A 12,887-nucleotide genomic window follows, 5' to 3' on the forward strand; every position below is an offset into this window, starting at 1 on the left:
CGTAAAGGAGAAGAGTGTCATGTTTCTTTCTGAACAGCTAAAAGGTTCCCAAAATTGCACTAGGTCACCCTAGTAAATTAACGAGTGCCACATGACATTTTGAATTTTTGAGAACACATCTGTTGGACACAACACAAAATGCTAGCTCGAGGTAGTTTACATTTTCAGTGTTCGATAACATTATATTCCTTCCCATGGCAGTGCATCTTTGCAAAACTGGATTTTCAGCAGTTGAAGTAAGTACTACGCAAAAATCATAGTGGAACAGGAATACTGGCAGTGTTCAAGCTGATTCCAAGGTTTGAGAAGTTGTGCAGCAACCACCATTACTTGTTAAATTCTTATTAAGTTGTTTGCACCTAACTGCTTAATAAATGGAATCATTAGGCACTTCTTTTGGCCTGGTGTATTGTGAAAAAACTATAGAAACAGTAAAGGGCAACATGAGCTGAGAAAGTATTGGGGACGTCTGTGGTATATGCAAGAAATACACTAAAACAAAAACGTTATTTCACTGTTCATTTTCTACCTAAGAGATTTTCTAAATAGTCATATAAGAAGGGGAAAAAATATATACAAACATACAAAGTTTTGATTTTTATTGAAATCTTGTGTTAGGTATCAAACAAAATTTGCTTTCTTCAGATAAAAATATTCTCTCAGATGTATCCAGATAACTGCTAAGTCTAAATTGGTCCTCCAATGTCTTGTTTTATTTTTACTGTCCTCATGAAATGTTCATATACACTTAGGATGTTCCAAAAAAATGTTTTATCGTGTAAAGGACCGTACATGACGACCTCTACCACTGCCTCCACTAACAAACTTTCCTCTTGAGCCTCCACTGCCGCTATTTGCACTTGCCCAGGAAGGCCCCAGTCCCCCACGACCTCTGGAAGCACGGTCACGAGGACTTGGGCGATAGCCTATAAAAGAAAAGAATATAATTTTTAGTTGCAACATCCTTTCCTTTCCCATGACATAAATACTAATCTATACCACCGAGCTCAAACCAAGACAGGGATTACTGTTTGCTCCTTTAAAACCCAAGTGTAAGTTCTGTGAATGTGTTGAAGACCACTGAGTTGTCCACTTTAAATAGGTAAATTGTCTAAACATAAGAATTACATCTCAAATACAGCTGTTATTTAAAAAATGTCCATTTCGGACTTCCCTGGTAGTCCAATGGTTAAGAATCCGCGCTTTCACTGCAGAGGCACAGGTGTGATCCCTGGTAGGGGAACTAAGATCCCGCATGGTGTGTGGTGCAGCCAAAAAAAAACAAAAAATGTGCATTTGAAACCAAAAGCTACATCTGACCAGAATTTTGGACTTGACATAGGAATGTTTTAGGGGGGGAAAAAAGGTTATATGCTTACATACACAAGACAATACTGTAAACAGAAACAGAATACAGCTGACCCTTGAACAACTCAAGGGTTAATCCAAGTATAATTTATAGTTGGCCCTCATATCCAGAGCTTCCTCTGCAACCTCGATTTCGACCAACCATGGATCCTATTTATTGTTAAAAATATCCACATATAAGTGGACAACCCTTGCAGTTCATACCTTCATTGTTCAAGAGTCAACTTATATAAAAAAAAAAAAGTCAAGTTATATACTCTAGGAAGACATCTCAGTTTACTCTGGTCAAAAAGGTACCTTAAGGATTGATTTCCCTTCTTTATTGAACTATTAAAAAACAGCACATCAATATGGAACTACTCATTATACACACATAGTTCAGAATCTAAAATTCTGAGTATTTATACAGAAGATGTACATTGGACACTCACTCACAGAAATAAAATTAAATTGACTTTAGAATTATATGTCTACATTCTAAAATATTCTCTCCCAGAATGAGAATATATGACATTCAACAATCTGAAAAGGATTCACCTCCCTCTCTCTCAGAAGTATCAAGTAAGAAGAAAGTGTACCTGTAGAACTAAGTGGTCGTAATGGTGGAAGAGGGCCCCTGTTAAAATTGCTCTGGCCTCCACGACTTTCATTGTAAGTTCCTCGAGGAGTATTCTGAGCACTCCAACTGGAACCTCTTGTTCCCTCCCGACGACTGTAGTTTCCTAAACATAGGCAACATGATCAAAATCTACTTTTTCCACAACTTCAACTGGATTAAGGAAGATATGACATGTTTTTCTTAATTTTCAAAAGCAATGGAAGAGAAACTATGAAATTTTGTACACGGAATAAAGGTAGAGTGGCAGCATCATATGTAGTCAGAAGCAGAGGCTCTGGAGCCAGACTGCCAGGGTTCAAATACTGGTTCTGCCACTTATATTTTACGTGTCCTGGTCAGCTAACTGACAAGTTTTCTCTTCTATTAAGTGGGGCTACTAAAAGAACCTATCTCATCAGGTTGATAAGAGTATTACATGCAAAGTGTTTAAAACAGTTCCTAACAAAGTTATGGGTTTATTATTAATGTAAATACCTATGCTCTTTTGCTCCCACCCTCTTAACTCAGAAGCATGAAAACATGTCATCAATCCACTAGTAAAATATAATTTCTATAAGTTTATATTTTAGAACTCAGACTCTAAAATCTTGAAAAATTTAAAACAGATTAAATATAACATTAGGAAGCAAGTAGATAAGAGAATCAATGGTGAACTACACAGAACAATCCTAAGGGAACTGTTGATAAATACAACTGTGAAAATTATGTACGGATATTATTCAGAAAGGATAAACACAATTCTCAACGTAAAAAGGAAAATAATTAGCCAATACTTCTTTTAAAATCATCGCTAAATATGCAATTAATCAAAAATTAAATTAAAAAATGATTTTTCCTATACAGTAAAGGACTTTGCAAATAGTACCATTGGCCTAGAGCCAGATTAACTCTAGTAACAGAAAAATACTTTATCTGAATTGCTTCTATTCAATATTCTAATATTAGAATAACTCATTAGAAAACATACATAATTCATTACCTTTTGAAGCAGGTGGTGTAAAAAACCTATTCTGACTGTGAAAAGCACCCCGTCCTCCCCGATTGCCTGAAAATCCACCACGAGAAGAAATCTTCTGAGATACTTTGAGTGGCCGTTTCGGTGGGGGTATTCCATCTTGAGGGACCACTTCTTTACTTTCAGCTGCAACAAAGTCATCCACATGCATAGACGGTGGTCTGCTTGTGTTCTGTTTTCTCTGACGAAAAATATCATGGGGTCGTATACCCTGTCCAAATCCTCCCCTGCCCCTTCCTCTTGGTGGTGGCACAACATGAGCTCGTTTGGCAGGTTCAATGTATTCAGATTTTCCACTATGAAAACAAAAATACTCCATGAAAACTTTCTCCTTTACACATTTCCAGTGAAAATATAAGTCAATCTTTGCAATACTGAAAACTATGTAGCAATTATTTCTTATCCCAATTTTGTTACTGCAAATATCTCTATGACTTGCCAGGGAAATACAACAAAACTAGCTAAGAATGGTACTCACATTTTATTGATATGACTAACAATTGTTTAAAATAATCCAGTTTGCTCTTTTTCAAACCTTCTGAACTCTCATTAAGTACAACAATATAGTATAAGTGTACCAGGTATGTCCTGGCCAAATTACTATCTTTTAAAAAATTCAAGGGCTTCCCTGGTGGCGCAGTGGTTGAGAGTCTGCCTGCCGGTGCAGGCGACACGGGTTTGTGCCCGGGTCCGGGAGGATCCCACATGCCGCGGAGCGGCTGGGCCCGTGAGCCATGGCCGCTGGGCCTGCGCGTCCGGAGCCTATGCTCCGCAACAGGAGAGGCCACAACAGTGAGAGGCCCGCGTACCACAAAAAAAAAAAAAAAAAATCAAAACAATATTCATGACTCAAGTATTATGCCAGCTTCCTTTCTCCTTTAATAGTCATGTGTCTATCAAAACATATTAAAATAAATAAGCTTATTTGACCCCAACCAAGATCTTTATTAAAAGAAATTTTACCTTGAAGTTATAAAGGTCTCATGCTTGTGCTTCCCAAGTTTGAACCCTTTAGTAGTCTTGGTTCTTCCTGGAGATGATGGTTCCGACAAAAACGAGCGCTCTAATTCCGAGTGCAAGTCAAAGTCACTACAACATTTTTCAGAGAGCTCAATCAAGTCAACCTTTACCTGCAGTCATAAAAATGAAACAAAACCACAGATATATCTTAAATGTAACTATTAATGTGACATTACATTTTAAATGTACTATTAACATAACATTTGATTACAGGAATTCTTATCTCCTATAAACTATATTTGAGTCTCATAATAAATCAATGATAGGTCCTTCATCGTTTCAAAACCCAACACCATTGGTAGTTTTAAAAAAAAATACCTTAGGAATTCAGCTGCTTTCATTTGGGGGTGGGGTGGGTAGCATTCCTACTCACAGAAGGGCTATTAGTCTGGGAAACCTCTGCTGTCTGACAAGGATCTCAGTATTTCTCTATATAAAGTAACAATGGAGTATCTCCAGAACTTTTCCAAAATAATCTGAAAATAACATACTCCACAAGCCTTGTATAGTCACTACATATTATAAAAGGATTCTGTGCCACAGATCTCCTAGTTCTATGAATTTAATGAGGTTCTAACCTAAGTCAACTTTCAGAAGAATGAAAATTATGTTTAAGTTTTATTCAAATTAATCAAACCTAAAAGACCAAAAATTTCCCTAAACCCCATAAGGTCATAACCATCATCTCAAGACAGCTGTGATTCAACATAGTTAGAACAAATATTTTCAACCTGTGATGCCAAATATGGTAACCACTAATTACAAGTGCCTACTTAAATTTAAATTAATTAAATCAAAATAAAATTCAATTCCTTAGTCGTACTAGCAACATTTCATTGCTCAAAAGTCACATGGGGCTAGTGGCTAACTGGACAGGGCAGATTATAGAACATTTCTCTCACTACAGTTCTAAAGAATCACTGAACAACTTACACTAAAGAAAAAAAATTGTTTAATGCAATTTTAATTCAATTGCATGTGATATCTTAAAGAAGGAAAAGGAGTTCTCAATACACCAAATACACCTTAAATATGAAGCAAATCATTCTTTTAGTTTTATTGTCCATAATGAATACTAGCATTTTTTGGACCAGGGAATATCCAAATATATTTCTTTCTTTGAGTATCCACTCTTCTTCTGGAGTACCCTTCCTCTTGATTTACAAATAAATCTGATGTTATCGAAAAAATATATATATTTTTTAAATCAAGAAAAAACAATATATGGTACAATAAGATGTGACTGAAATCGTCCTCCCTATGAGAATCATTAAACAGACTGCATTAAAATCTTTAACTATACTTTTACCTATTCAGTATTACGTTAAAGAATGTCAATTTGGATTCATACTATATTATTTTAACAAATATATTTTTTACATTTCCCCAAATTAAGAGCAGATACCACAAGAGAGCAGATTCCTCCCTTTAAACCCAAATATAGGAATTAATTATAATTTTGTGGGATACTATTCTATACCCTACAAATATAAGAAACCAAAGTGCTTCAGAGTACATACGCAAAAATGTGATTTTCCACTCATTCTCAAATATACAGATCACTAACTAGAAAGAGGCAAAACAGGTAGCATATAAAAACGAAGAGTCCTGGACACCATTAAGTGGGCAACTGACATAAAAATAATGCAGTACTAGTCCCAAGACAGACTTTTAACAGCCATATAATATATAATCTATTTTAGTCCTAACAATATGCAAAGAAACAAAAACATCAACAGAATTTTTTTCTAAATATTTAGTAATAAAATTACTTATACCAAATCCAGATCTGTATCAATCTCTTCAGCCTGAAATGGAGTGAACCACATAGATTTCAACTGATCATCCATGACATCAGCTAGCACATATGCAGTTCTAGAATACAGAAAGTATTTGTTAAAAAGCAGAATTCCAAAACTAAATATTTTAGCTTAACTTCTAAGTAAAACATGTGAACAGCACAATTAAAAATATTACTCTCTAAAAGTATTAGTAAGATTTGTACTTAAAAAGACTCCTTCAAGAAGCTATTTAAGAATTAAGTATTCTTAAAAACCAGTAACTTGGAAATTAATCCTGTTATGACAAATTTTGATCTTTCAATAAAATAAAACAAAAAGCCAAGTTTATAACACTGTACCAATGTGTAATTTTTCCAAATTTAGAGAATAATTTCATCATATTAAATATTCATTATGCTCTAAAAGGACAGTGCTCCAAAGATCAAGAGGCATATCCTCTAGATCAGGGATCAGTAAACTATGACCCCCATTCTGCCAGCCTGTTTTTGTACAGCCTGCAAGCTAGGAATGGTTTGCACATTTTTAAAGCTTTTTTAAAATAAACAAAAGACAAGCAAAAAGCTACAGAAGTATATGCAACAGAGACTGAATGTGGCCTGCAAAGTCTAGATTTTTTATTATCTAGCCCTTAGAAAAAAATAAGTTGCTGGCCCTCTCTAGATCCCAGCCATTAAATATACAATATCTATTCAACCACAAAACATTGCTTGTTTTACCTATTGTTAAACAGATTCTGGAGAGATTCTGGAGCTGAAAGTACTGGTTCTACATCCTGGTCACCAAGAGGTAAAGGATCACCCGATGACTCCAGCATCTGCTTAAGTCCAACCACATTGTCCAACAAAGAATCCAGATTGTCATCATCTTTTGAATGCTCCTAGATACAAACAAAAGCAGAATAAGAAGGTGCAGGTAAAACCTGAACATTTATGCCCATCATCTACTGACTCTTTAGTAGAAAAGGTGGTGTTATTTCACTACTAAGAAATTTGGAACACCATCAAGAAATTATCAACTTAACATTAAATATATTAAAATAAAACAAACACCAAAAATGATTGTTGTTACTTCTAAAGAGTGGTAGCAGGGGGCACCCTGCATTCAAACAATAGATAATTCAAAAAGTACTGCCTTCATGTACTCCTTAAAATTCGTAATAGTATGGGGACTTCCCTGGTGGCACAGTGGTTAAGAATCCGCCTGCCAATGCAAGGAACACGGATTCAATCCCTGGTCTGGGAAGATCCCACATGCCGTGGAGCAACTAAGCCCACGCGCCACAACTACTGAGCCCATGCGCCGCAACTACTGAAGCCCACATGCCTAGAGCCCGTGCTCCGCAACAAGAGAAACCACCACAATGAGAAGCCCGCGCACCACAACAGAGAGTAGCCCCCGCTCGCCGCAACTAGAGAAAGCCCGCGCACAGCAACAAAGACCCAATGCAGCCAAAAATAAAACATAACAAAATTATTTTAAAAATTCATAATAGTATGGAAGACTTCACTCCAAATTATTAATTCAGAGTATAAATACCCAACTGAGAGTTCACTGTTTTAAAAAGTCACTAAGAAAACTTGTACAAGTCAAACTGAGAAGAAAATATGTCTTGGGAATGAGCTCTTCTTATTTTGTTTTGTTTTGTTTTTTTACCAAAACAAGCTTCTCTAGTTCAAGGAACAAATTTTCTGGACTTTCTTCTTTGCTTTGTAGAAGCTGTTTTAACTCTGCAGCATTAATACTCATCGTCCGTGATGGATGAGCTCCCTCTACTTCCATGAGACCACTATCATCTCCACAACATCCCTGTAAATGTCACACACAAGTTAAATTTGAGAGCAGAGAAATTTGCAAAAAATGCTTCCAAACTTACTCAGATATTTAAGACTGCTGCAATCTTCCCCTCAATGTTTTTGTTTTTACATCAGTATGAATGGCTAGTTTTAAGAATTAGCTCAAAGCTGAAACAAGTTTTCTTTGAGTTAAGACTCACAAAATAAATAGGTAAACACTTGTATTCAAATTACTGGCACCAAGATTTCTCAACAAAAATATCCAATGACAAATACACAGGCACTTGCAGGAAACGTAATACATTAATTGATACTCAAGTTAATAAAATGCCTGCTATAACAGAGAACTAATGAAAGCTGAATTTGTTTTTCTGGAGATAAGGCAAACAACTAAAGAAAACAGTAACTATCATATTTAAGACTATGTGCGGTCATACAGAAAGTTAACATTTTCTGTTTTAAAAAGTATGCCACATAGGGCTTCCCTGGTGGCGCAGTGGTTGAAAGTCCGCCTGCCGACGCAGGGGACATGGGTTCGTGCCCTGGTCCGGGAGGATCCCACATGCCGTGGAGCGGCTGGGCCCGTGAGCCATGGCCGCTGAGCCTGCGTGTCCGGAGCCTGTGCTCTGCGATGGAAGAGGCCACAACAGTGAGAGGCCCGCGTACCGCAAAAAAAAAGTATGCCACATAATAAAATGAATATGGGAATGGTGAAAAAAATTCACCAGGCAAAACAAATCTCAGTTCATGACAATAAATCCATCCATATTGTCACATATGAAAGAACACTTAAGTAGTTTCAAATCTTCAGAACATGGCCCTGTTTTAAATGGTTCAACATGAATATTGGTCCTACCAATCCAAATGTAAGAGTCAGTATTTTTAAATTAACAGTAACAATTAAAATTTGTTTGTAGCTCCTACCATTTGTCCTATAACTGGACACATTTCGGTGAAAACTAAATGAAAATTATTCTTCACAGATTCCCACTCAAACTGATACTGTGCTTGAAGCACACTTGTTCCTTTCAGAAAACACTAGACTGAGGAAGTCATTTACATTGTACTATGGAAGAGAACATACAGTTTTAATAAGAAATTAATAAACCATTATGTCTACAAGGGTTTTAACTGCTCTGTTTGGAGGCAGCAATGAAGACTAGGTTGACGATGGTCTAGTTCATGTTTTATTTTTTAAAAATTAAACTAAATGAGTTAAAAGCAATCAAAATGCACTAACAGACTGTGAACAGTTATCTTTAAAGGAACTGTCCCCTACATGTTGTTAAAATGTATGAATTACAGACTAAATTTATTTTATAGAAATAAGTATATTAACCAGAATACAAATTATCAAGGCATCTATCTGACTTCTTTCCTCACTCTTAGTTTTTCATACCACTTTAACCAGAGGTGGGAAGTTCAGTATAGCTGAATCAGAAAGTATTATAATGATTATTATTTTTAAACGTCAGGGAAAACAGAAGAAAATCAGTTTTTTAAAAGAGAGGGGAAAAACTATGAACTAATTAAAATATTTGGAATGATGTAAAATTTTCACCTCTACTATCTTGCTTTTTCATTATTATAAACAGAAACAGTTTTAAACAACATAAAATGCATTTTAAATTCTATTCTACCTACTTGTTATTAAAAGTAGTCTTAGAAAATCTAAGGTCAAATTTATCACAATTTGATGTTTTCTATATATACATTACTATGAGAAGTAATAAAAGAATTTTTAAGGATATTTTTTAAGCTACACAGTTATTTCAGAAAAATGAAAATTCTATCAAATTTGTGATACCATTTCAAATCTCCTTAATCATTTGTCAAACACTTCAACTATTAAATTATACAAGACACTGTACAATTACACTGGGAAAAAGCTAGTAAGACATGGTCTCTGACCTAAGTGACCTAACAGTCAGATAGTGGAGTAGGAAATGGTAAATAGGCATATAAATGATCTATAAAAAGAAATCATTCAATAACATGCTGTGAAGTGTACAGAAAGAAAAGTAATATCAAAAGGCTTCACAAATTGGGATGCATTAAAATAGGCACTAAAAATAGGCACTATAAACAGGCATAGTTTGACCGGGAGGGGGAGGGGGAGGGGGAGGGGGAGGGGGAGAGGGAGAGGGAGAGGGAGAGGGAGAGGGAGAGGGAGAGGGAGAGGGAGAGGGAGAGGGAGAGGGAGAGGGAGAGGGAGAGGGCAACAAACTAAGAGAAGCATGGCCAAGGAGATACATATAGTAGATGAGACTTATGGATGATGGCTCCCAGCAAGGGAGAAGAAGTGTTTGCAAAGGTAACTTTTTGGCCATACAGTGAACAGTCTTGAATGTCATGCTAAAAAGTTTGGAATTTATTCTACAGATATGAAAAGGTATTGTAGGGTAGAGTGATATGATCCGATGTCTGCTTTAGGAAGTTATGAACTCACACAAAACTATTTAGAATGTACCGAAGAAGTAAATGGAAGGAAACTGGAAAGAAGGCTGATACAGTACTCTGCAAGAAAATATCAATAAACAGCTAAGAGTTATACAAAAACTGAATATAAATTCTGGAGTGGAAAAGTACAATGAGTGAAACAACAAATTCACTAGAGGGACTTCCCTGGCAGTTCAGTGGTTAAGACTTCGCCTTCCAATGCAGGGGTTGTGGGTTCGATCCCTAGTTAGGGAGCTAAGATCCCACATGCCTCTCAGCCAAACAACCAAAACATAAAACAGAAGCATTATTGTAACAAATTCAATAAAGACTTGAAAAATGGTCCACATCAAAAAAAAATCTTTTGAAAGAAATATTTATTTATTTGGCTGTGTCGAGATCTTTAGCCTGCGGCATGCAAACTCTTACTTGCAGCATGTGGAATCTAGTTCCCTAACTAGGTATCAGACTCTCGCCCCCTGCATTGGGAGCACAGGGTCTTAGCCACTGGACCACCAGGGAAGTGCCCTCCCCCAAAAAAATCTTTAAAAAAAAAAATCCACTAGAGGGGCTCAACAGCAGATTTGAGCTGGCAAAAAAAAAGAATCAGTGAACTTGAAGAGGGTCAACTAAGATTATCCATTTTAACGAACAGAAAGAAAAAAGAATGAAGAACAAGCATAGCCTCAGAGACTTGTGAGGTACCATCAAGAACACCAACACACACATAATAAAGAGTCTCAGAAGAAGAAAGAAAGAGTCAGGAAAAAATATCTAAAGAAATAATGACTGAAAACTATCCCAATATGATGAAAACATTACACTTTGAAGAGGATCAACAACCTCCAAGTAGAATGAACTCAAAGAGATCCACTCTTAGACACATCATGATCAAACTGTCAAAAGCCAAAAAAAAAAAGAGAGAATCTTGAAAGCAGTAAGAGAGAGGTGACTCAACTAATAAAATATTAACAACTGATTTACTGTCAGAAACTACAGAAGGCAGAATGCAGTAGGAAAACATATTCAAAGTGCTGAAAGAAAAACACTATCAACAAAGAATTCTATAACTTACAAAACTATCCTTCAAAAATGAGGGAGAAATAAAGACACTCTCAATTCTTTTTTTTAAGTGAGAGAGAATCTGTCACTAGCAAACCTACTCTACAAAAACTACTAAAAGGAGTCCTGCTGGGTGACATGAAAGGATATTAGACAGTAACCTGAACCCACATGAAGAAACAGTATGTCAGTAAAGGTTAGGTAAAAGGCAGTATAAACGTATTTTTGTTTGTAACTCTTTTCTTCTCCTATCTGAATTAAAAGACAACAGAATAAAGCAATAATAATAAAACTGTGAAGATGGACTCACAATGTATAAAAATGTAATTAGTATGATAACAGCACAGGAACAAAGCTATATTCTAGCAGTTTTTGTATACTACTGAAATTATGTTGGGATTAATCAGAAAGAGACTATTAAATTAAGGTGTTAAATGTAGTATCCAGGGCAACCACTAAGAAAATAACTTCTTTAAAAAAGGTAAAAGAGAGAAAAAGGAAATTAAAATAGCACAGTAGAAAGCATCTGTTTAAAGCAAAAAAAAAAAAAAGGAGATAAAGAAAAACAAAAAGATATGTAGGAAGTAAAGAGCAAAACAGCAGACATAAATCCTCCCTGTCAATAATTAAACATTAATAGTTTGAATATACCAATCAAAAGGGAAAAATTGGCAGAATGTAAAAAACAAAACAAAACCTGATCTAACTATGCTGTCTATAAGAGACACACTTTAGATTATAAAATACAAACAGGCTCTACATAAAAGGGTAGGAAAAAATATACTATACAAACAATAACCAAAATAAAGCTAGAGTGGCTATACCAATAATACAAAATAAAAGTTTAGACAAAAGCTATTACTAGAGACAAAGAAGGACATTTTATAACAACAAAAGGGTTGATCCATCAGGAAGATATAACAATTACGAACATATATGCACCTGACAATAGAGCCCGGAGATGCATGAAACAAAAACTGACAGAAGTAAAAGGAGAAAGAGACAATTCAACAATAGTTGGAGACTTCAGCATCCCACTTTCAGCAGTGGATAGAACAACTAGACAGAAAATCAACAAGGAAGCAGAAGGCTTAAACAACTATAAACCAACACTCGTAACAGACCTGTATAGAACATCCCTCCAAATGGCAGCAGAACACACCTTCCTCTCAACTGCACATGAAACATTCTCCAGGATAGAAAATACCCCTAGGCTGTAAAAGTAGCCTCAATAAATTTAAATGGATTGAAATCATACAAAGTATGGTCTTTGGCCACAATGGAATAAAACTAGAAGTCAGTTACAGAAGGAAATTTGGGAAATTCACAATTATGTGGAAATTAAACACACTCCTAAATAACCAAGGGGCCAAAGAAGAAAAATTAGAAAATATCTGGATATGAACAAAACCAAAAACATGACATACCAAAGGCAGTGCACAGAGGGAAATTTATAGCTGTAAATACTTATATTAATAATGAAGAAAGATCTCAAATCAATAACCTAACCTTCCAAGTTAAGAAACTAGCAAAAGAAAAGTAAATTATCCCCAAAGCAAGTAAAAGGAAGGAAACAATAAAGATTAAAGCAGAAATAAATAAAATAGAGACTAGAAAACAGAAGAAAATCAAAGAAACCAAAATGTGGTTATTTAGAAAGATCAACAAAAGTGACAAACCTTCAGCTAGACTAACAAAAGGGGAGAAAAAAGGAGAGAAGACTTAAATTATTAAAATCAAGAATGAAAAAAGCGCCATCATTAACAACC

The 12,887-nt window shown here is 35.5% G+C and overlaps 1 protein-coding gene across 3 annotated transcripts in view; it reads right to left on the reverse strand.

Moving 5' to 3' along the window:
• Positions 1–584: 584 nt before the first annotated feature.
• The window catches only part of VIRMA (vir like m6A methyltransferase associated), a 61,475-nt gene continuing 49,172 nt past the window's right edge, over positions 585–12,887 (reverse strand). Inside the window, exons 18-24 of one of the 3 annotated variants that reach the window (XM_060127380.1) lie at positions 7,478–7,630; positions 6,541–6,701; positions 5,801–5,897; positions 3,966–4,132; positions 2,967–3,298; positions 1,947–2,090; positions 585–926 (exon numbers count right to left, since the gene is read on the reverse strand). In XM_060127380.1, the coding sequence (XP_059983363.1) occupies positions 772–926; positions 1,947–2,090; positions 2,967–3,298; positions 3,966–4,132; positions 5,801–5,897; positions 6,541–6,701; positions 7,478–7,630 (1,209 nt within the window). In that variant the 3' untranslated portion in view covers positions 585–771. Of the gene's footprint in view, positions 927–1,946; positions 2,091–2,966; positions 3,299–3,965; positions 4,133–5,800; positions 5,898–6,540; positions 6,702–7,360; positions 7,631–12,887 lie in introns of those variants that run through there. The other 2 variants (XM_060127381.1, XR_009536305.1) reach the window with 2 other exon arrangements.

The sequence above is a fragment of the Lagenorhynchus albirostris genome, chromosome 17, assembly GCF_949774975.1.
Source record: "Lagenorhynchus albirostris chromosome 17, mLagAlb1.1, whole genome shotgun sequence".
Lineage (NCBI taxonomy): Eukaryota > Metazoa > Chordata > Mammalia > Artiodactyla > Delphinidae > Lagenorhynchus > Lagenorhynchus albirostris.